Source organism: Heterodontus francisci, chromosome 2, assembly GCF_036365525.1.
Source record: "Heterodontus francisci isolate sHetFra1 chromosome 2, sHetFra1.hap1, whole genome shotgun sequence".
In the NCBI taxonomy this organism is placed as follows: Eukaryota; Metazoa; Chordata; class Chondrichthyes; order Heterodontiformes; family Heterodontidae; genus Heterodontus; species Heterodontus francisci.
In genome coordinates, this window is record NC_090372.1 from 44,983,884 (window position 1) to 45,008,451 (window position 24,568).

General features: G+C 41.0%; 1 protein-coding gene across 2 annotated transcripts in view; it reads right to left on the bottom strand.

Annotated features, from left to right (window-relative positions):
* The window catches only part of LOC137384137 (dysbindin-like), a 313,146-nt gene that overhangs the window by 133,384 nt on the left and 155,194 nt on the right, over positions 1 to 24,568 (bottom strand). For both annotated transcript variants that reach the window (XM_068057754.1, XM_068057752.1), the window contains exons 6-7: positions 10,166 to 10,298; positions 4,793 to 4,815 (exon numbers count right to left, since the gene is read on the bottom strand). In XM_068057754.1, coding sequence (XP_067913855.1) covers positions 4,793 to 4,815; positions 10,166 to 10,298 — 156 coding nt within the window. The remainder of the gene's footprint in view (positions 1 to 4,792; positions 4,816 to 10,165; positions 10,299 to 24,568) is intronic.

The window sequence follows — 24,568 nt, forward strand, 5'->3', positions numbered from 1 at the left end:
CTCCCAGCAGCGGCTTCTTAATTGGCTGCTGCTGGACGCTGGGCCCGCCATCCAATTAAGGATGGTGGGCTGGCTCAGAGTCCTGTCAGTTCTGCAGCCCCAAGAGAGCTGGTGCTGCAGAACTTGCATGGAGAATGAGATGACACCTCCATTTTGAGGCGCCCTTGCAGGAAAGTTGGAAATTTCTTCTCTCTTCCAGGGCTAGGCAGGCAAGTTGTGGCAATCGTAGGGGTAACCCCTCCAGCAGCAGCTTTTGGGCTGCGGGGGAACCCTCCTTGGGTCATGGAGCTTCCGAATGCAATGGCCCCCTGGGACGCTGCTGGGAAGGAATCTCCGTGCAGCCAGCAGCTTCTCCACATGATGGGGGTGGGAAAACACTCAGTGCTGGGAAACTGGCCCTTAATGGGGCCTTTAATTGCCTAAATTGGCTGCCAGCTGACCAGAGCCGGCTGAGCTGCTGCCTTCCGACATGGTTCCCCGGCACTCTACCGGCTGCCCCACCGGCCTCCTTAGCCCGCCACCCGAGGGCCAGTAAAATCTCGCCCGATGGGCTTCCTCTTAAGTTGTACATTCCATTTTATATATTTATTCATGTTGTGTGGGCATCGTGGCAAGGTCAGCATTAACTGCTCATCCTTCTTGAACTGCTGCAGTCTGTGTGGTGAAGGTACTCCAACTGTGCCATAAGGTTGAGACTTCCAGGATTTTGACCCAGCTACAATGAAGGAAGAGTGATATATGTCCAAGTTAGGATGGGATGTGACTTGGAGGGGAACTTGCAGGTGATGGTGATTCCATGCACCTGCTGCCCTTAATGTTCTAGACTAGAGTCTGGAGGGGTACTGGGCTTGGGAGGTGCTGCTGAGGAAGGCTTTGCTGCAGTGCATCTTCTGGATGGTATATGCTGCAGACACAGTCTGTCAGTGGTGGAGTGAATGTTTAAGGTGATGGATGAAGTGCCAATCAAGCAGGCTGCTTGGTCCTGGATGGTGTCAAGCTTCCTGAGTGTTTTTGGAGCTGCACCCATCCAGGCAAGGGGACAGTATTCCATCACACTTCTGACATGCCTTGCAGATGATGGGGAGTCAGGAGGGGAATCATCTACTACAAAATACGCAGCCTCTGACCTGTTCTTGTAGCCACAATATATGTGGCTGGTCCAGTTAAGCTTCAATGTTGACTCCCAGGACATTGATGGGGTGGATTTGGTAATGGTAAAGTTGTTGAATGTCAAGGGGAGGTGGTCATTTCCCAACACTTGTGTGGCACGAATGTTACTTGCCACTTATTAGCCCAAGCCTGAATATTGTCCAGACCTTTCTGCATACAGGCAGGGACTGCATCATTATCTCAAGAGATGCGAATGGAACGGAACACTGTGCAATCACCAACAAGCATCCCACTTCTGATGAAGCAGCTGAAGATGTCCTGGGGCTGAGAGGATTGGCATCCAACAACTGCGACCATCTTCCTTGGCGCTAGGTAAGACTCCAATCAGTGGACAGTTTTCCTCTTGATTCCCACTGACCAATTTTATTGGGGCGCCTTGATGCCACACTCGATCAGATGCTGCCTTGATGTCAGGGACAGTCACTTTCACCTCACCTCTGGAATTAAGCCCTTTTTCCATGTTTGGACCGTGGCTGTAAAGAGGTCTATGATTCTATGGATGTGAAAAAGGCAGTTTTGGTGACAGATAAGATATGGGGATTGAAGCTCAGCTCAGTGTCAAACAGGACAGTGAAGTTGCTAAACAGAGGAATATTCCTCAGATAATAAGAGGATTTATGTTACAAAACACAGCAAGAAGGAAATCAAAGGATGATGATGGAACATAATGTAGGGCCAATAAACAGTCCAAGGTAGATAATGACTAAATTACTGAGATCAAATATTTTGAAATCTCCAGTATCCGTTTTACAAATGTATTACGTATGTCAAATACAATCTCCATTATTTTATGACAATGCCTAAAAAAAAATTAACTCAGGAGTTTCCAATTGATTTATGGCTCCAGTGAGGACTGAGGCAGTTGCGTAAAATTTTAAGAAAGTAGGAGTTGTCAAGTTTATCACTCCAAAAATATTTCTGTCACATTATGAATTATGCCAGCACATAAAACAATTGGTATGTATAGGTACATGAAATAATTACAGTATGTCCTGGGACTTAATCAAAAAGATTATGTAATTCCCATCCTACCATAAAATTAAAGAGAGGAAATAGTTTATTCAAAACAATGACTGCATTAATTTGACTTTGACTTGTGATTACTGAAATGATTATATAAATACAAATTATAATTAGCTCAGAAACATCTGGTAATATCTATGTAGAGAACTATCATGACTTATCCTAGCTCCCTACAGAGGTGCTGGATATGCTCAATGTCCATTTTCGTCTTTTTAAAGCTGCTTTGAACTTGAATATAAGGTATATAATCTGAAAAAATGCTGGTGACACAGAAGTAGGAGATTTGTCAGAGAGTGAGGAGGACTGTGAAAAAAAGTTAGTAGAATGTGAAGACAGATGGAACAAGGATTTTAATGCAAATGTGAAATACATTTTTGGAGGAAAAGTAAGGAAAGGAGTTAACACTCAATAGAATGATGCTGAAAGGCAGATAAAAAGAGAATTAGGGGTTCAAATATGTAATTCCCTGAAAGTGATAATACAGACAAAGACAAAAAAAGCCAGTATCATTTTTAGTTTTATAAATCAGAGTGACTATTGACTCCACAACTACCCCGCATTGCGCTAACGTTACCGCAGCTCGGGTTAGGGTCAGAGAAGCTTAGGGGGAGGTCCAGGAATTAAGAGCTTTGGCGTTACAGGGATTAATAGTACTGTGCATTGATTGAGCGAGGTCTGAGTTGACATCTGCACACTCTGTGTGTTGCCTGCAGAAACTGCTACTGACAATTGCTAGAGGGGCTGGAGACAATAGGACTATTGCCACTTGAGCTGAAAAGGCTAAGACGAGATTTAATAGAAGCTTTTAAATTTATGAAGGGATTTGATAGACTGAATGGGGAACAACTGGGTCCTTTCGTTTGGTTGGGAGAGAAAGTCAATTTAAAATGGTCACTAAAAGATCAAATGAAGTTAGGAAAAAATTCTTTACATTGGATTTTAGAGCATAGAACGATTTGTCACAGAGTGGTTGAGGCAGAGACTACTGTATCTTTGAAGAGGACGATGCAGGGCTATGGGGGAGAGCGTGTGGCAGTAAGATTGGCTTTGGGCTACTCTGGTCAAAGTAGGCCCAATAGCCTCCTATTTTGTATAAACATCTGTAGTTCTATGCTCCTATTTGTTGGAAATTTGGATTTCTTAGAGATTCTGAATACAAGGTTGTATTATGTATGAAAGCCCTCAGGATTAATAAAGCAAGGCTGAACTGTATTTGTAAATCAAAATCAATCTTTTTTATGCCTTGTTCAAATAATATATAATGGTAAGCGACAGGGATTTTCCTTCGTGTTAGAGAACTGTTCAGGTGATGATTCTACATACTCCACTAAGTACATAAGACATAAAGCAAAGTTTCACAACGTAGCTACACTCAAGTAAAAATCCAATGTAAGAATTAAGAATGCAACATTTAGTTGCATAGCTCATGCAGCAACTACATTTTGCAAAGACTATGTTGGCTACATTGTTCGTGTTTATGATATCGTGTAAATCTCGTTCTAAAGCATTGAACCGTATGAAAACCACATTCATATCACAGCTTTGGAATACCATTAAGTCTTAACTGCAAAACTGTTTTTTGATAAATGACAACTCTCAATTCCAATTGTATTCCAAGAAGCTCCTTTTGTACCCAGTTAATCCCTGTCGTGAGTTCATAGAGCACAAGCAGGTACATTTAAACTCACCTTACTCATTTACCTTTTGCTAAATTAACTCTGCAATCTAACAAAGTTTACAAAATGTTATACCTTACGACATCACCAGTACAATTATATATATATCCAACATACGTATATTGAGATATCCAACATACACATATATAGGCATATTATACATAAAAATATAGATACACATACACACACATATAAAACAGACATACATCTCTGTATACTTAGAATAAAAATTACTTCAGGGCAGAAAAACATCCATTTAATTTTTCAAAGTTGTCTTCCTTATTTAACACTGCACGCGTTGCATTACGTGTAAAAAAAAATGCACTTGAAATAAACCAAAAAAAAGTTTTAGCAAAAAACTAAACCTAACCTGTAACTGATTGAGTAGTTACTCTCCATGGAAGTCAAGTTTTATGTTAGTCCAGACTCCAGTTAAGATATGTTGCTAGTTTTGGATGAGGTATGCAGCGCGCATGCATTTTTCAAAAACAAAGTGAAACCATTGTCGTGTCTTGCGGAGAGACCAAGACAGAAGGTTGCTCTACTGTATCCCTCAATGAAAGTGGAAAAAAAAACTAGTCCTCCATGCTTCTCAATAGCCAATTCCAGCAGAGAAAGTACTTGCAAAGGAACTTTCCCATTTATAGCAGCTCAGACTCTATCCAAGGTGAAAAGACGGTCGGTGACAGCCATTCTTCCAGAGCCCAATTGAAAAACATACCATTTCCCCAACATGATTGCTCAATGTTCTCTTCAAAAACATACAAGAAAACAACTTACTAAGTTGTAATTTAGGTTTAACAGCTGCCCTCCAACAGTAAAATTATATTTATTTCAATGTTTTAAGCAATCTGTGGAAATGGGTTTCCAGGCCATCGTAACAGGGTACAAAAGCAAGATCGTCAAATATAAAGAAAGCCTACCTTTCAAAGCTTCAATTTTTTTCCTATCAAGAAAATAAAATATAGATATTAATCTGTGCATGAGTCATTTAGAATTACTGCAACGTTCAAGTCAATTATCGAAAAAGTCAAAAAGTAAACATTTGTCATATTACTACCTTACTAACCACAAAGTATTTCTATTCTCCATAGGTTATTAAAAGCTTGACTATAAACTAAAAATACAGCTTGTTAAATTTATGAAGGTGCAGAAATTATATTCCCTACCTTGAATACAAATAAATTGAATGCAACAAAGTCAGTGTTTCAGATAAACAAAGTTTCTCTTCTCATTTAGGAAGGAAATATATAAAAAGTAGCAGATAACCATGTCAAGATAGTATCATTTTGACAACCTATGAAACCTCATGTGATCTCAACCTGTTCCAACAAGCGAAGAGCTGCTAGTCATATCCTAATTTCTCAGTTTAATGTGTTCTTGTATTCTATAAGATCCATCTTTAGTGCCACTGGGTTCCCCAAATGTGGGTCTCAGTCAGCTGCAAGCCAAATGAAAAATTGGCAGGACTCGTTAACACTGGCTGTCAGGAAGGTGCAGCAGTGGTGCAAAACAAGTCTAAAGAGCCATAACTGAAAACAAAAAAAAGTGTTTCACATGAGTAGGTAATTCAGTTAAAAGTTAATGTTAATTTTCAAATTAGTAGCTCCAACAATAATCTTTTGGGGAGATGGGGAAAGAGATAAACAGCTTCATGATAAGCAGCACTGCTGTGTAAAAAAAAACGAATAATTGTCCCATATACTAATATTCATCAAGAACAATTCTGTTGGAAGTTACAGATCTCTTTTTGGAAAAGGAACTTAGAACATGTATCGTCACAATTTAAGGTCCATTTTCAAATTTCTGAAGTTTTATGTCCTCACCAAAGACCATAATGAGACCATTTCTAAGTTATACCTTCATTTTCTGAACACTCAGCCCCATCACCAACTCTCATAGCGAATGTGTTTGGTTCAGAAATGGTACCCTCCAAGACTGATGAGGTCTGGCAGCTGTCAATTTAAGGAGGTTTACTATCAATGTAACATCTTCAGAAATGGTGAAAATGTTTATATCCCTCTTTCCTTGCCTGCAGCCCCAACATCATTTATCACACCTCTCCCCACACCCAAATCACTGTATCCATCCTATGTACATGGTGCTGTGGAATTTAATCCACAATTTGTACAGCACCACTAACTTGCATTTATACAGCACCTTTAACATTGAAAAACATCCCAATGTGCTTCACAGGAACATCATCATACAAAGTCTGACACTGAGCCACAGTGATATGAGGACAGGTAGTCAAAGAAGTAGGTTTTAAGGAGTGTCTTAAAGGAAGAGAGAGGTGGTGGTTGGGGGGGGGGGGGGGGGGGGGGTGGGGTAGAGAGGCGCAAGAGGTTAAACATTCCAATTTTCCACCAAACTTCCCTTCCTCGTATCCATGCTATCTGACATTGTAAATGGTTTGCTCTCCTCAGATACAGTCCCCCTTCATTTCAAAACTGTCACCATTACCCCCTCCTCAAAAAACCCACCCGCAATACATCTCTCCTTGTAAAATACCCCACAATCTCCAATTTCACTTTCCTCTCCAAAGTCCTTGAACATGCTGTTACCTACCAAATCTATGCCCACCATGCCTTGCTTGAATCTTGCCAATCAGGTTTCTGACCATCAGCGCACCAAAATGACATCCTCAGACTGTAACCATGGTGAATTATCCCCTCTTGGCCTCTATGTAGTCTTTGACACGATTGACCACACCACCACTTGCTTCCAATGTCTTCTTTGTTGTCCAGCTAGGTGAGACTGTCCTTACTTGGTTTCACTCTTACCTATTGTAGCTACAGCATCTTGAGCAATGGCTCTTCCCACACCCCACCCCCCCAGCAACCCCGCCCCTGTACAGTTACCTCCGGAGTTTCTGAGGATCTATGCTTGGCCCTCTTCACCTACATGCCACCCCCTTGGTGACATCATCTGCAGACATGGGGCCAACACTCATCTGTACCCTTGCACCAATTGCCTCAACACCTCCATTGTTTGCCTTGCTTGTCTAACATCCAGTCTTGAATGAACTGCAGTTTCCTTCAGCTAAACATTGTTAAGACTGAAGCCAAAACCTTTGGCCCCCACCACAAACTCCATATCCTTACCACCATTTCCATCTCTTCCCCAGCCACAGTCTCAGGTTGATCCTGACAGCTCGCAACTTCAACTCATTCAAAATTATACCAAGTCTCACTCATCCCTCACCCCTGTCCTCAATGACCTATACTAACTTCTGGGACATAGGCACCTGATGCCTGGATCATTTCCAGGTCCCGACCATGCGCTGCATCAGCATCACTGAAGAAATAGATCTGGAGGGTGATTCTGAAAGGCAGATGGCATCCATGATTGGGCTTGCTGTTGCCTAGCGGAATGGAGCAGGCGGAAGGACAGAGACCATCAGCCTTATGCTTCAAACAAGTGCCCAAACCTTCACTTATCAGGTAATTAATCCTCTCTTCTCAAGCGATGGCAACTTTGTGCATCTCAGTTTGACTTTGCCTTTTGTATTAAGACTTTATATCAGCAGCCACAATAAATAATGACTCCGCGCTGTGCTCCTGACAGCTGTGCACTAATGTGCCCCAGGCCATTCACTCTTCCCGTTCTTATCTATGAAAATTTCATTCTGTCCCCCTCCAGCTCTTCAACGAGCTTAACAGCTAGTTAATTGAGGTATGCAGGCTGCCGGATACCCCCACCCTCCCTTTGAAAACTGCAGAGCGTCACAGAGGCTTTGGAAGACAGATAAGCCATCCGAGAGCGGCATTTTCAAAGGATGCCTGCACCCGACATTGCCATCATGGGGAATAGAAAATCCAGCCCCTGGTCTCCTAAAGTCTCAAATTTAAAATGCTCATACTTGTGTTTAAATCGATTCAAGATCTTGCTCCTTATATACAAAACACCCTCCAGCTACCCTTCCACAAGTCTCTGACCCCCCCAAACCCCTCATTTCCTCACCCCACTATTTGTAGCCTTGCCTTCAGCTGCCTAAGCCCCACGTTATTGAATTCCCTTCCAAGACCCTTCTACCGCTCCACCTTTTAATCCTTTACGACCTTTCTTAAAACCAAAGCTCCAGGTCACCCACACCGCCCTCCCGCACAAATTATTTATTTTTTCCCCTTTTGCATCTGTGAAGTTGCTATGTAAATGCATGTTGTTGCTCTCAAGCTTCATCATCTGCTAATTCTAACCTTCCACTAGGATGGCATGAATGCCCTACTGATCTCAACAACTGCCTTAACCCTGGCTTAGTGTCCTTGCCCCATCAGAACCTGGACAGTGCCACATTCCCATGGCTCCTCTCACACTACAGCCATCATCATTCCCCTTGCACTGGCAAATTCTCTTAGTGCTCTTGAGATTAAAGACAGACTGACTTGCGTTTATATAGCGTTTTTCATGACCGCCGGATGTCTCAAAGCACTTTACAGCCAATAAATTACTTTTGAAGAGTAGTCACTGTTGTAAGGTAGGAAACATGGCAGCAAAATTGCACATAGAAAACTCCCACAAACAATAACGTGATAATTTTTTGTGTGTCAAATCTTGGCCAGAACACTGAGGATAACTCCCCAGGTCTGCTTCAAAATAGTGCCAAGGGATCTTTTATGTCCACCCGAGAAGGCACATCGGGCCTCGGTTTAACATCTCATCTGGAAGATGGCATCGACAGTGTAGTACTCCCTCAGTACTGCACTGGAGAGTCAGCCTTGATCTTTGTGCTCAAACCCTGGATTGGGACTTGGACCAGAAACCTCGTGAGTGCTACCCACTGAGCCACAGCTGACACCAATCATCCTGCACTGCAGGATGAACTCCTCCTTTTCACAACAAATTGTTTTGTCCTGGTCACAGAATTGTTACAGCACAGGAGGTGGCCATTTGGCCCGTCGTGTCTGCGCTGGCTCTCCAAAAGAGTAATTTACCTAGTGCCACTCCCCTGCCTTCTTCCCGTAGCCCTGCACATTCTTCCTTTTCAGATAACAATCCAATTTCCTCTTGAATGCCTCGATTGAACCTGCTCCACCAGACACTCAGGTAGTGCATTCCAGATCCTAATCACTCGTGCATGAAAATGCTTTTATGACGCCATTGCTTCTTTTGCCAATTACCTTAAATCTGTGCCCTATTGTTCTCAATCCTTCCACCAATGGAAACAATATCTACTCTGTCCAGATATCTCATGATTTTGAACACCTCTATCAAATCTCCTCTCAACCTTGTCTTCTCCAAGGAAAACGGTCCCAACGTCTCCAATCTATCCAGTAACTGAAGTTCCTCATCTCTGGATTCACATTCTCGTGAATCTTTTCTGCACTCTCTCTAATGCCTTCATATCTTTCCTAAAGTGTGTCACCCAGAACTGGATGCAATACTCCAGTTGATACCTACATCCTCAATTCAGACACCAACTGAGACAAATTAATGCACTTTTTCACATTTGAAATTGAGGGCATCTGCTCTACTACTTCATCGCCTTCTCCAACCATTATGCCTTGCTAACTGCCCTCTCAAGACCCCAGCCCTTTACTCCAGATCACCTTCATCTCTCTTCACCACCACTGCCACCCCCACTATAAATGAACATATCTCCTTCATAAAGTCTACCACTTGCTCCCATTCCAGGTCTTGACCCAGTGTTTTCCCACCACCCACCACCCCCACCCGCCCAATCAATCCCATAATCATTGACATTATCAATCTCTTCCTATCCTTTGAACCGAGATCACACTGACAACCTTTCACCCCCTTCAAGAATCCATCCTCATCCACCATGACTCAATGCTTGTCTGGTCCCCGTTCACTGTACGTTGCCTTGTGAAGTGTACATAATGAGTGCTATAGAGATGCAATTTTCTATTGCTAAAATTAGACAAGGCAGACTGATAGCAAAGGCACATGGCTAAATTACAAGCTCGGGTATTATAGAACCCAAAGTATTAAGTCAAGGACAAGAAGGGAAATTGGTGGAACAACTTACCAGAGAAGGCCAAGAAAACATTTTCTTTGTTTCAGGATTAAATTTCAGAAAATGACTATTTTGAGACAAACCCAATGTATGTGAAAGCAACCACACTGAAGTAACTGCAACAAAGTTTGTTAGAGTGTTGAATGCATTAGAGCAGAAAACAGAAAAGAATTGGGGAAACAAAGAAAATCATATGATAGCCAGAATATTTATTCTGTGAAACCTTAAAATGATCATCTTCCTGCAATCTTTTTTTGCCAGAGTTGGTTAAAATACTGGTAATGTAGAGAGTAACTGAATAATAGTAAATTTAAGTTACCTCTTTTGCTTCTTGTAGTTTTCCAACTGAAGGATCTGTAACTGCTTATAACGCTCAAGTTCACACTGTTCACAGATATCCTCCAAGTGAAGTAAGTGACCCTCTAACTCTTCAAAATCTGCTTCCAATTGAGCTGTAAGAAATGGAAAGTATTCAAATATATAAAACATATTGCTATTGCTTTGCAAATAATTGAAAAGTATATATTAGAACAATTGACTGTGAAATGTTCTACAATTAAAATGACGCTTATACCTACCTATATGGAGTATAGTAAGCATGTACAGTTTCACATGTCTACATAAAATGAATCATTTATTTTACTTACACACAGATAATTCACTCACTATAAATTCATGGAGTATGATTACTTTCATAGTCAAAAAGAAATTTGTTAGCATAGCAATCAGCTACCTTCTTTCTTGTTATCTGATCCTTTTAATTAAAAGGAAATTCATTCATCAGAATTATCACATAAAGATGCTTATAAAGCGACAGGCACGTATTGGTAATAAAAACAAGAAATGCTGGAACCACTCAGCAGGTCTGGCAGCATCTGTGAAAAGAGAAGCAGAGTTAACGTTTCGGGTCAGTGACCCTTCTTCGGAACTTCTCTTTTCACAGACGCTGCCAGACCTGCTGAGTGGTTCCAGCATTTCTTGTTTTTATTTCAGATTTCCAGCATCCGCAGTATTTTGCTTTTATTATAGGCATGTATTGGTGTTTTGGTGTTCTTTCCACATCTTAGGCTGAAAAAGTGTTTACAAGACATACCTATTCTTTCATACAATGTTTTTGGATTGTATCATTAACCTGTAGTGCTCAACAACGAAAACAAAAACTTCATTATAAGGACATTATGTTCTAAACAGAGGTCCAAACAATAGATATATCAGTAATTAAATGAAACAATCAGCAGTAAATAAATTTGGTTATCAGAAGAAAGTCAAGATTGAAAACAGTTATGAAACCAAGTTAAATAGAAAGGTGTTCTGGTAACATACGAGAATTATCGACAAAAATCCTGATATTTTAAGTCCATTTTATCACAGTAAAAGGTGGATAATAAAGTACGGTTGAGTTTATTTGCCACAGAAAAGCTTTAAAAACATTCCATTAGAGTTACCGGAACCTAAATTATTCACCAAATGCAAACCAGGGAGAACATTTATTCCTTATTTAAGGAAGGATGTAAATGCGTTGGAAGCAGTTCAGAGAAGGTTTACTAGACTAATATCTGGAATGGGCAGGTTGACTTATGAGGAAAGGTTGGACAGGCTAGGCTTGTATCAGCTGGAGTTTAGAACAGCAAGAGGTGACTTGATTGAAACATACAAAATCCTGAGGGATCTGGACAGGGTGGATGTGGAAAGGATGCTTCCCCCTGTGAGAAAATCTAGAACTAGGGGTCACTAGTCAAAATAAGGGGCTGCCCTTGAATGGCAGAGCAGGCTCCAGGGGCCGAGTGGCATACTTCTGCTCCTAATTCGTATGTGCGTATATATGTTCGTTTTGAACCCAACTAGTTCACCCTTCCTAGGAAATCTATTGTTTCTCCCCCACCATTACAGGATCTGTTTCTTAAATGACCCCAGTTTGTGCCTCTGTTGCCAAAACCAGACTATTCAAGGTAACTGTGTATAAAATGCTTCAGACATCAGTCCTGAACTTCCATTTTACCACCTGTTCCTATCTTTCTTTGCCCTGCAATCAGGGTTTAACTTGAAATTGTGCTCTGCACTTTTTTTTCTGTTTTAGTCAGCATTTTATATATCTCTACAAGATTTTCCCTCAATCTACTTTCAAAACTTTCAAGTTTTTATAATCTTATATCTTCTTCTGATGCTGAAGAACAACCTCTGCCCATATGTAAATTTTGCTTAGTTTTTCTAGAGTTGGTTGGTTGCTTCACCAGACTTTTATTTAGCATCATCTATGAATTTGCATTGTATTTCTGAATCTGTACTGTTTGCGCAGATTGGAAACATTAGGGGTTCCAGCACTGATCCCTTGGACACTCTACTTAGTATATTCTCCAACCCAAGATCACTCCCCTAATTAGCTGCTGCTTCCCCTCTTTCAACTAGTTCTTTATCCACCTCTTAGTGTTAACTATGATAGCCACTGCTTTGTATAGCAACCTTTTATTTGATTTTCTCCAAAAACTGCAATACATCATAGAGCTTTCAAACATTCACTGTGAATGTTAGTCCCTCATAAAAGTTAAGGAGGTTAGTCAGACATGACCTGTCACTTTTGAAACCGTACTGCTTTCCATTAATTAAGCAATTTTCATATAGGGAATCCTTAAGTTTGTTGCTAGTAATTGATTCATCTGCACTGTCGCTGGGTCAAAATCCTGGAATTCCCTTCCCAACAGCACTGTGGGTGTACCTACATCACATGGATTGCAGTGGTTCAAGGTGGCAGCTCACCATCACCTTCTCCAGGACAATTAGGGATGGGCAACAAATGCTGGCAATGCCAGTGACGCTCACATCTATGAAAGAATATTTAAAAAAAACAAAGCAACAGAGAACAGAAATGCTTCTGTTTAATCTTAGGTCTGTGTTGATTTAGCCAAGGTCGCGATACAGGCACAAATATTGACCTCAGCACTCTGGATTAGGAGGAAAACGTGCCTGGTCTTGATTGTTACGCACTGATCCGCCACCCACCCACTGGAAGTATGCATGTGTGAGGCTACGATTGAGTTCAGCTGTAATGTCCCCATAGATAATATTCACTTATTAAGATCACACATGAATGGCCATTTGAGCAAGGCAGTGGATTTGTATCGCAGCAAGTTGTCAGTCCCTTCAGGAGAATACAGTCCGTATTGTATGTCAGGTAATAAGAAATCCACACCTCTAACAGCATTGCCAATACTCCATCCATTGCCATGTCATTTTTTGCTGCTGTCAGATCCTCCTAATTTTAATAGGCATGAGACACGGTTCTGGAGGCGACAAAATAATTCAAATTCACTCTACATTAACCATGTCCTGATGTCAAAAATAGTTTTTTCATACTGCAAATGTCATTTTATAGATCATGGAGGAAACTGGCTCATTATTCAAATTACCATATTTCATATGTTGCAAAAGAAAATTTCTATTAGCAGGCTAAATTCATTAGAAAGAAAATCATGTCTGTATCCTCACAAAATTGCATTCAGATTTTTCAGTCCTGTAAAAGATCCTATTTGGTATTCCAAGTCTCAAATGAGTGAAATTCTATATATGTACTTTTTATATTTTGCACTCATCAAAGTGGGAGATGTTAGTACTGGGAATGCAGAATTCCACTGCGGGCACTCAGTATCAGAATTGATTAACTATGCCAAGGTCAGGCATTGTAAGGGTAGACAAAGTAAAGCTTTCTCACCCTCTGCTTGAAACTTCCTTCCCTCATCACTAATCTCAGAATTTTTCTTCTTGCACGAGGATGATTTTTCTATTTCCCATATCGGCTAACCATCTCTTGGCATCAAGTATCCTCCCAGATTTCCAATTTAGTTGAAAATTTGGGGTGTTTGAAGCAGTAGCATCATGTCCATTGGAAAGAGACTGTCTAAACTCATTTCATGTATGCAAATTTTTGATTGACATAACATTACCATTTGATGCAATTGCCTTTTTTCTTACCCTTTACCTCTGTACAATGGCTATCGATATTTCTGCTGCTAATTACCCGATATGTCACAGAAACCAAAGCAATCTCAGAATACGTAAGTACGCCTCATCATTGCATATTCCATTATTATAGGCATATATAATTTCATGCAACAATTCCAGAGTTCTTACATTTAAAAGGTCATCTTGCCCATTCAATATTGCTCACTAATTAAGGACATAACAATTTGTATGACCTACAGGATTTAACTGTACAAGCAAAAACTCAAGGTTACTTTGACAGCACTGCCCTCCCCTGCAACTTAGGCCACCAAGGACAAGAGCAACAATGTTGTGGGAACAACTTCACCTCAAAGTTCTCCTCCAACTCACATACCATCCTGACTTGGGACATAAACTAGCATTTCTTCATTGTGGTTGGGCCAACATCCTGGAATTCCCTACCTAACACAATAATGAAAGCCAATCAAGGTCTGTGCAATGGTTCAAGCAGAAGGCCGACCACTACCTTCTCAGGACGGCTGGGATGGACAATAAATGCTGCCTTGTCAGTATTGTCTACATACCTAGAACTAATTTTAAAAGAAACTTCACACAGGATCTTCAGGATAAATGCAGATAAATAAGTGATAGAAAGTTATTCGACTCATTGCTCCTACTCTCTGTAAAATGAGAGGGCTTGTGCCTAAATATGTACTGTAAACAGTATTTGATACATTCAACATATTGTTGCTAATAACTCATCAATGCCAATAATAACGAGCCATGGTTCCCATGCCCAGTTCTAACTACTCCTACAAAAGTAAGATTGGGTAGAGGGTGGACAATGATAGGATTAGGCTCAGCTGTGATGATTTCCATGTTGAAGAGTCTGCATTTATAGTGCCTTTAACATAATAAAGCATCCCAAGGCTCTTCACAGGAGCGTTATAAAACAAATATGATACCGAGCCACATAAAAGAGATATTAGGTCAGATGACCAAAAATTTGGTCAAAGAGGTAGGGTTTAAGGAGTGTTTTAAAGGTGGAGGCAGGGAGGTGCACTGGTTGGGGAGGGGGGGGTGGGGGAGGGGGAAAGAGTTCCAGAGCATCTTTCCATCTAAGGAAGATGATGGGCATGCAGCAAAAAATCCATTTAGGTGGGGTGTCTTCTCTTGGTGCACCTTTGCTGATGGCTGTGAAAGCCAATCCATGAGAGGCAGGTGCTGCCACAAGTGCTGCACGTGAAGCTGCCGTGATGCTGTGAGTTGTTGTTTTGGACGTTGGCACCTGTCGTCGTGGTAGTGTACACCAGTCCACAGGATATGTCGCCATTTCCCTCGTTTGCCAACTCGTGACTCCCAGGTGTGATAGCTGACACTCAGGCCTTCAATTCACGCTTGCAAGCATACTTGAAGCGAAACTTTGGGCGCCCCACTAGCCGTCTGGCCCCGGCTACTGAAGTGATTTGTGACTTTAGGAGTACATCCCTATGAATCTCCTTTAATTAATTTCAAACCAGACAAACTCTTATAGACACTTATTTGGGTCCAAAGAATTGAACCAGTTTTCCTTCAAAGAAAGAAAGCTAACAGAATATTACCATTTTTCAGATAGCCTATGTTTTAATAATTATGGCTAAGTCATAAATATCCCAACTATTATAAGGGTCTGGGAAACTCTCAATATGTATCTCTCCACTTAGAGACACAGAGAGGGGGTTCTTGTAGTTGTATACAGAATGCTACGTGAGATGGTTTATTAACTTTCATATATTTATTAAAGAATTTAACATGCATACACTTTTAAGTGGATAAGTATACAACAATATCCAAGATTACGAAGAGATGTAAAGCATAATATTTCTAAAATAAAATCCAGAAGTTCAACCTTGATAATGTTACAGCAAAATATATTAGAATATCCATCAAAATTCAAAGTAAACGGTTACCTTAAATTCCCCGAGTAAGCCTCCTGCCCAACAAGACAAAACACTCTCAGTCAAGAGCAGAATTCTCTTGACATGCAGTCAGCCGTTCTTACCATAGGTCGAGAAGTATTGATGAGGAATTTCAATACCACTGACTTTCTGATTCAAAACTCTCAAGTTATACGATTTCTAATTTATTAACTCATCTTTTGGAATGTCGGTGCTACTTTTCTGTGCTGTTTTTCCCACTTTTGTTATCCATATATGGTTATATCATTGCTTATTCCCAATTATGATAACTTCTCATGAAGTTGTGAGCTTTTATCTGGGTCAAACTGTTGGTAGTGTTTTATATATCACCAAGACAACTTGATAAATGTGTTTTATACTTAAAAGATTTTTAATTAAATTTGTGCAATAACTGTGTTTTTCCTTTTTGGGTTAAATTGGGTTTACGTGGCATCTGTGTTTTGTAGGTAACATTCCATTTTGTGAATGATCATCTGTGATGGTACTTTGTACCACCTCTAAGTCAGTCTGTCTTATATCATTAACATTATCAACTAATTAGAATTATAGTTATCAGTAGGGAACATGTATAGCGCCTCTCATTTAACTTAAAAGGCGTTTCTGCTACACATTCCATTGTAACAGGGGTGTTCATGGATTTTTAACTTTGCCCTTAAAGGGAATTTCAGTGAGTCTTGAAAACTGACCATTTATTCAACCTTTAATTCTAAAAGATATAATGTATTAATTATATCTAAACTCTACCTAATTAAGACTATTATATCTAGATTTCATCACACTACCTCACCACACAGAAAGTCCTTGGGTATGCAACTGCCTTCCATCCTGCAGATTTGTCTGATCCACCAAGGCTACCTCTGTTTGATTAGTGCCAACACACTAGGGAGCTCTGCCTTTGAGAGGACTGTCACATTTGTGATTTTGTCCTGCCAGCATATACCCATAAAGTACCTCAGACAACGAAGATGGAAATTATTGAGCTTGTTTTCCTGGTAGCTGTAAGTCGCCCATGTTTCACAGCCATACAGCAAGGTGCTGAGAACACAGGCCTTGTAAACCATCAGCTTGGTCCCCAGGGTCAGTTTGGTGTTATCCCATGTGCATTTCGCAAGTTGGCCAAAGGTGGTAGCTGCTTTCCCTACGCGTGTATCGAGCTCTGCATCAAGGGCCAGATTGTCTGTCACCGTGGATCCATGGTAACAGAATTTGCTAATCACTTCCAGTGGTGTGTTATTTAGTGTGATCAGGTGCAACACCTTGTACCATGATAACAGTGTTGTTGACCAGCAAGCCTCAATATAATAACAGAAAATGCTGGAAATACTGAGCAGGTCAGGCAACATCTGTGGAGAGAGAAAAGCAGAGGTACCATTTGAGGTCGATGACCTTTCATCGGATGCTGCCTGACCTGTTGAATATTGCCAGCATTTTCTGTTTTTATTTCAGATATCCAGCATCTGCAGTACTTTGCTTTTGAACAAGCACCAATACCTTGGTCAGAAGCAATTACAATTTCTGTAGAAAAGGACTGTCTCAAAACTCAGCGAAAAGAGGAAATATGAAAGGTGTAAACACGGTCTGGCAGGATTGAGACCAACAGTTGTAATGATTCAGCAACTGAGAAATTTGCTGGTACTTTCGACAAGTTGCCTAGTGCCCCCATCTATGCCATTGCACCCCATATTCCTTTGACTAACAGAGAAGACAAGAAATTGTGCAGGAGGTCAAACATTAGCTCTTTCACAGCAAACAAGATGTAAAAGTTCCTTTGTTTGATATATGAAGAGCAAGGACGGATTTAGGATGGGAAAGAAATTAAATTTTCCCACAACAAACAGAGATTGAAATTGTTGAGAGAAAAAGGATTGCTGTAAAATGCTAACCGACGTTTTCTTGTGTTTCACGTACTATCCTTTACAAGGGCGGCGCAGTGGTTAGCACCGCAGCCTCACAGCTCCAGCTACCCCAGTTCGGTTCTGGGTACTGCCTGTGCGGAGTTTGCAAGTTCTCCCTGTGACCGCGTGGGTTTCTCCGGGTGCTCCGGTGTCCTCCCACAGCCAAAGACTTGCAGGTTGATAGGTAAATTGGCCATTGTAAATTGCCCCTAGTGTAGGTAGGTGGTAGGAGAATTGAGGGAAGGTGGGGATGTGGTAGGGAATATGAGATTAATGTAGGATGGTAAATGGGTGGTTGATGGTCGGGTACAGACTCGGTGGGCCGAAGGGCCTGTTTCAGTGCTGTTTCTCTCTAAAAGTGTGTCCTGCTTTCTGCTGTTTCATGCTGGAGTTATCTCACAGAACTAAATGCAGTTTAACCCTCTGGTCCCTGTTATTAGGCTTTTCTTGCTTTTTCTACTAGCATATGCAATACATTTGCTAACTATTCTCTTTATATAAGTATACAACAAATGTTTTATTTTTGGGATATTGAATCCTACTTTTGGATCTGAAACCTGAGTTTACAGCGTCGGATTAAATTATCCATACTGCTCGTCTATTGGTGGGCACGTTGGAAAACCACTTCCAGTGGGGTGGTAATTAGTTTGATAAGGGGTGGTGATGCAACACCTTGTCCCATGACCATAGTTTTCTTGATGCTTATAGAGAAGGAAAAAAGTTACAGGTATTGGAGAGACAGTCCATAAGTCTTTGTAGCTGAGATTCCATGTGAGCAACTAGTGCAGCATCATCAACGTAGAGAAGTTCTCTGATCAGGATGCAATGTGTTTTCAGCTTTGCTTTCAGCCTGCGCCCTTGTGTGCAAGTAGACTCCTTCCATATCTGTAAGGAAGGCAAGGGTCAGGAGCATGGAGAAGAAGATGCCAAACAGAATGGCGGGCTAGGACACAACCCTGTTTCACTCCATTCTTCACTCCGAAACTATCGGAATGGCCAGAATTAGATAAGTGCAAGTATCTCAGAGGGTTGTGGGCCTGAATGAGATTTCAGAGAGATGGAGGTGTGAGGCCATGGAGGGATTTGAAAACAAGGGATAAGAATTTTAAAATCAAAACATTGATTTACTGGGAGCCAACGTAGGTCAGGGAGCACTGAGATAGCTGAACGGAGCTTAGTGAGAGTAGGGACATGAGCAGCAGAATTTTGGATGACCTCAAGTTTACAGTGGGTAGGATCTAGGTGACGAACCATAAATGTTGGAATAGTCAAGTCTCGAGGGAACGAAGGCATGAATTAGGGTTTCAGCAGCAGATAAGCTGAGACAGGGGCAAAGTAATGGAGGTGAAAATAGGTGGTCTTAGTGATGGCACAGATATGTCGTCGGAAGCTTATCACAGGGTCAAATGACACCAAGGTTGCAAACAGACTGGTTTAGTCTTAGACTGTTGCCAGGGAGAGGGATGGAGTCACTAGCTAGGGAGCCAAGATTGTTGCGGGGGCCAAAAGCAATGATTTAATTTTTCCCAATATTTAATTGGAGAAAATTTCTGTTCATCCAGTACTGGATGTCAAATAAGCAGTCTGATAATTCAGCAACAGTGGAGTAGAGAGAGGTGGGAATGTCATCAGCGTACATGTGAAAACTAACGCTGTGCTTTCAGACAATGTCACCAAGGGACTGAATGTAAATGAGAAATAGGAGGGGACAAAGGGCAGATCCTTCGGGAACACCAGAGATAACGGTACGAGAGCAGGAAGAGAAGTCATTGCAAGCGATACTCTAGTTATGAATAGGTAGACAAGAATGGATCCAGGTGACAGCAGTCCCACCCAGCTGGACGACAGTAGAAAGGATGGTGTGGTCAACTGTATCAAGGCTGGAGACAGGTCGAGAAGGACGAGGAGGAATAGTTTGCCTTTGTACCAGTCACACAGGATGTCATTTGTGACTTTGACGAGAGCCATTTCGGTATTGTGGCAGGGGTGGAAACCTGATACATAAGTAAAATGGCAACTGGAGGCGGTAAGTGAGTGCTTCTTGCACTAATTGAAATGCACCTCAGTTTGAATTATCACCTTTACACAAGAGGCAAAGAAATTATGATTTTTGTTTCAACCCAACTCAAGGGTAATGCCACTATAGGGCTATAAACTGAAATATTCCCTTAGAGGTGTAGTTGAGGAGGGGGTCAGCATGGGCAGTTGCAGAAGCAACAGCTTCTAGTCATCCTCCCTTCTAAAAACTGCTGTTCAAAGATAATTTGATTTTTAGAACTCAGTACACAACAGCTTTGGCATCAAATACCTTGCAAAGTATCTTTGCAGGTGCAGCATATAATGAAGAGCTTAGTGATGATAATAAAACCACCTTTAAAAAGGTGTTGCAATTAAGCTGTTCATTTTAAAAATTGCTTTTTGAAGTCAAACACTGGCACCTTGCTGAACTGCCATCCATATAACTTCCAGTGATTAAAAAAACTTGGAATGCTCATTCAGTTTTTTTTTACCACAAACAAGTGAAGGATAAAAGTCAGCATTCTTGCAGTTATATAGCACCTTGTGCATCCTCAGAAGATCCTAAAGCAGTTTGCAGCGAATGAGTTATTGTTGAAATGCAGTCACTTTTGTTTTGCGGCAGTCAACTAGCCTAGAGCAAGGTCCCAAAAGCAAGGAAATATCTGTTTTAGTTAAATGTTGGCCAGGTGAACTCTCCCAAAATGTCATGGATCTTTTACATTCACTTTTACAGGAATATGGAGGCTCAATTTAGAACCTCTTCCAAAAGACAGTACCTGTAACAACTTCCGCAGTACTGCACGGAAGTGGTAGCCTAGATTTTGTACTGAGTTTCAGCAGTGGGGCTTGATTCCATAACCTTCTGGCATGGAGAGAAGCGCTATCTCTGAGCTAAGCTGATACCCCTTTTTAAATTAAGATCTCATATGGAGTAAGTTTAGAGCTCTATTCTCCTCCACTCAATAGCAAGGAGTTTTTGCAGTATAACAATGGCGCTTCTCCTGCATCACCATCAAATCTGTATTCAGTGCTCGTGACTTGGTGCAGAATAGCAGCATAATATAATTTCACCTCGATTTACTGATGTTTCCAAGCTGAGAAAGGCAAAATTCAGATTAGTGTTTTTCCAGATCCCGAGCCCATAACATTAGTTTTCAATGATACAGGCTAACTTTCACTTAACTTGGGGGAACAACTATTTCTGGAAACAAATACAATCATGAAACTTTTTCAGAATTTAAACTGCAGGGCTGGGTAAACAGCCATGCATCTTTGCACAGACCATATAAATTCTTCCTCTACATACTGTAGAAGTTACAGGTCACATTGATTTGCAAGTTCCATCCTGAAGCTTGCAAGCCATAAATACCTGTCTGCAAAAGCAATTTATGAACTGAATTATGTGGTTAAGTTAAACTGGCAAGACCAGGACACTACTACATCATTAAGATGTGAGAACAGTGCAACAGTTCAGCTACTTGCTGTCCATCTAGGTGCTGATTTCAGTATCAACTGTGCATGCCATTTCAGTCAACCGGCCGCAAAACGATGTGTTTGGCCAATGCTGAATATATATTGTAGAAAGTCTCATTGTTGAAAAGAAGAAAAAGCCAAGAATGGACCACAGAAAAAAAGCAATTACAGCTGTCATACAGCAGCCTGTCACTGCTTTAACCACGTACACAGCTGAGGAGACGAAAAGAAAAATTGAAAAAAAGACATGGGTGATAATATTCCTTTAAATTTGAGTATATATTAGAGATATATTCCTTCAAATCTTTATACACCAATTTTGTTTTATGGGTAACTAAGATGCACTTATCCAGAAGGATTTTTCCTGAATTCTTAATAATTCCAACAGGCTTCCTAGCACAGCCAAATCTCTTGCAACACTACAAGGCTGATGTGGTATTTAAGACACTGTTGAAAGTAAACGTGCTGAGAATACTGTAGCCACTTGTCGCTTTAGATTTTCAAATTCCCATTTTTTTGTTTGCTAGCAATCAGAAATACAAGTAGATAAAATGCTGACAGGATTATATAACCTTAACATTGTTTGTGACTACACTTAGCCAGCAAGCAACGAGAGAACTAATGCAATGCAATAATCGCTGTTATCGTGTATTCTTAGCTTAATCTTGCTCCAGCTAATTTGGAACAGTCAGATAATTCTTTTCACTAAAGCAATCTGCTGAAATTACATCAGTAACTCATAGCCAGATACCCAAAGGTACAGCTTTAAACTGTTTTGCTTTGCTCTGAGCTACTTTTAAAATTAAAATTCAACATGATGATATTATAAATCTCAAAACCTTGGTAGAGGCAGGAACCCTCACAACATTTAAAACGTATTTAGATGAGCACTTGAAACGCCATAGTATACAAGGCTACGAGCCAAGTGCTGGAAACTGGGGATTAGAATAGATAGGTCCTTGATAGCCACAGACACAATGGGCTGAAGGGCCTGTTTCTGTGCTGTGTAACTCTAAGACATTTATAGGGAGGCAAATGAAACATTGCAAATCATATGTACATGCTCACACAACCACCTCCTCTTCGATTTAACTAACAGTAATTTAGAATTTTGCATCACACCTGTGCAAACTTTCAAAGGGCTAACCATTTAATTCCATTCTCTTATCATTTCCCTATACCCTTTAAAATTTGCTTAATAATTGTGTAATAGGGTGACCGAGTAGCAATTGAAGTAAAGCAATCACAGGATTGGAGATGAAATCCTAGCTTGATGCATATTCAAGCTCTGTTAGTGGATGAGGGAGAACCAGCCACTGAAATTCACTCCATGCTGACAGATCATAGAACATTCTCAAACAATCTAAAATTGCTAACTGTAGCACCACAAACTGTCAAATACAGTTAACTTGAACATTAACCATACAGACTGAATCCTGATTAAACTATAACAATTTACTTGTACTTTTTTTCAATTTAATATTCTGTATTCGCTGCTCATGGTGCAGCTTCCTCTACAATGGGGAGGCCAAATGCATATTGGGTGACTGCTTTGCTGAACACCTCCGTTCAGTCCACAAACATGACCCGGAGCTTCTGGTCACCTGCTATTTTAATTCTGAATTCCACACTGAGCGCTCTGCCCCCAAGCCTCCTACAGTGTTGCAATGAACGTCAACAGAAACTCGAGGAATAGCACCTCTTCTTTGATTAGGCACTTAACAACCTTCCAGACACAACACTGAGTTCAACAATTTCAGATTATAACCACTGCTCCCATTTTTTCCAGACAGCATGTTATTCTGATGTCATTTATGCATCTCTAGACCCAACTTTTGTTTCTTTGCTTGTCCCATTACCACCCCCTTTTACCTTGTACCATTGTTCCTTTAGTCATTTAATCTCTCCCTCTTTCCACCTCATCACAGACCTTCCCCCTTTTGTTCTATTCTTGCCTCCGCCCCCCACGCTGACCTTTCCCTGCCCATGTACTTACTTAAAACGTGTACCATCTGTAACATTTTTCAGTTTTAACGAAAGGTCATCGACCCGAAACATTAAAGGTTTCTCTCTCCACAGATGCTGCCTGACCTGAATATTTCCACCATTTTCTGTAAAGGTAGTTATTTGTGAGCAGGTTCAAGAAGGCAGTAGGTAGATCTGAAAGGAAAGGAACCTGAAGGTGGCTAGGAGTTCCAGCAAGTGATAGACATCTGAGAGGCTAATTTCAGACTTCAAGACAAAAAGAACCCTTGTAAACCCAGTGACGACACATAGTGACACATGCAGCAAAAACACATGCAGCAAAAACACATGCAGCAAAAACACATGCAAACTTAGTTGAAACAAAGGAGCTAGTCACACAACAATGAACAGTGTGTTAAAGCATAAGGGGGCTGGGTAGAAAGGGGCCACAGCACACAGATGGCCGAGGAATTGTAGACAGTATAGAAAAGAAATATTGAGGATCCCAGACACTGTCCTTGAACGTACCAGATAAAGGTGTCGCTATGGACACCAGATATGATTAGACTCATAGTAGACAATGGGAAACTGTAAAATGTTGAACAGGTTCTCACTGAGCCAAGTAAGGAATTATCATTATGTCATTATACCAGACCCCTATGAGTAAGTAAGAGGGGAGGGTCTTGGAAACAAGATTTAACCCTTGACTGAAACTGCAGAAGGCACGAGAACCCTGGGGAAGAACACTCGAGAAGATACCCGAGCCAAGGGCTCAGAGAAGAGAAGCCGCAAGTCCAAGACTGATCACCTCGTGCCCTGACGGGTAGTATACTGTGCAGGTAGTGAGAGCTTGTACTTTGATGATTCTTGATATTGTGCAAGTTCGTGAGAGCTTGTACTCGATGATTCAGTGTGTGACGAAAACATTGATATACCTTTCACCAATCGGATTCCATGGATTCTTTAAGAGCAAGTGCATATTAGGCACAACACCCTCAAGTTCCTCACACTTTAAATTGCAAGTTACAGTGAAGGGAACGGGGAAAGGGGATTAGAGCAGTCACGGAGAAGAGTTTAAGATCATTCTCGTCCGTCAGAATACTCTTGGAAAAGCGTTATCTTAGTACAGACTGGAAAGTAACAGTGTTGAGTGCAGGGAGGGAGGATTCCTGAAATATAAATGAGAACACTTTCTTGATCAGTATGTTTTCAGTCCAATTAGGAAGGAAGCAGTACTGCATTGGGTTCTGGGGAATGAAGTGAACCATATCATTAGGTTTAGAATAGTAATAGAAAAAGAGAAGGAACAAACAAACATGAAAACGCTCAACTGTAAGAAGGCTAATTTCAGCAAATGGAAAGGGGATCTGGCCCAGGTGAATTCAATGAAAGTCAATGAGTAATGAGAGGCCTTCAAAGAGTAGATAGTTTGAGTACAGAGTAGACACATTTCCACGATGGGAAACAGAAGGACGT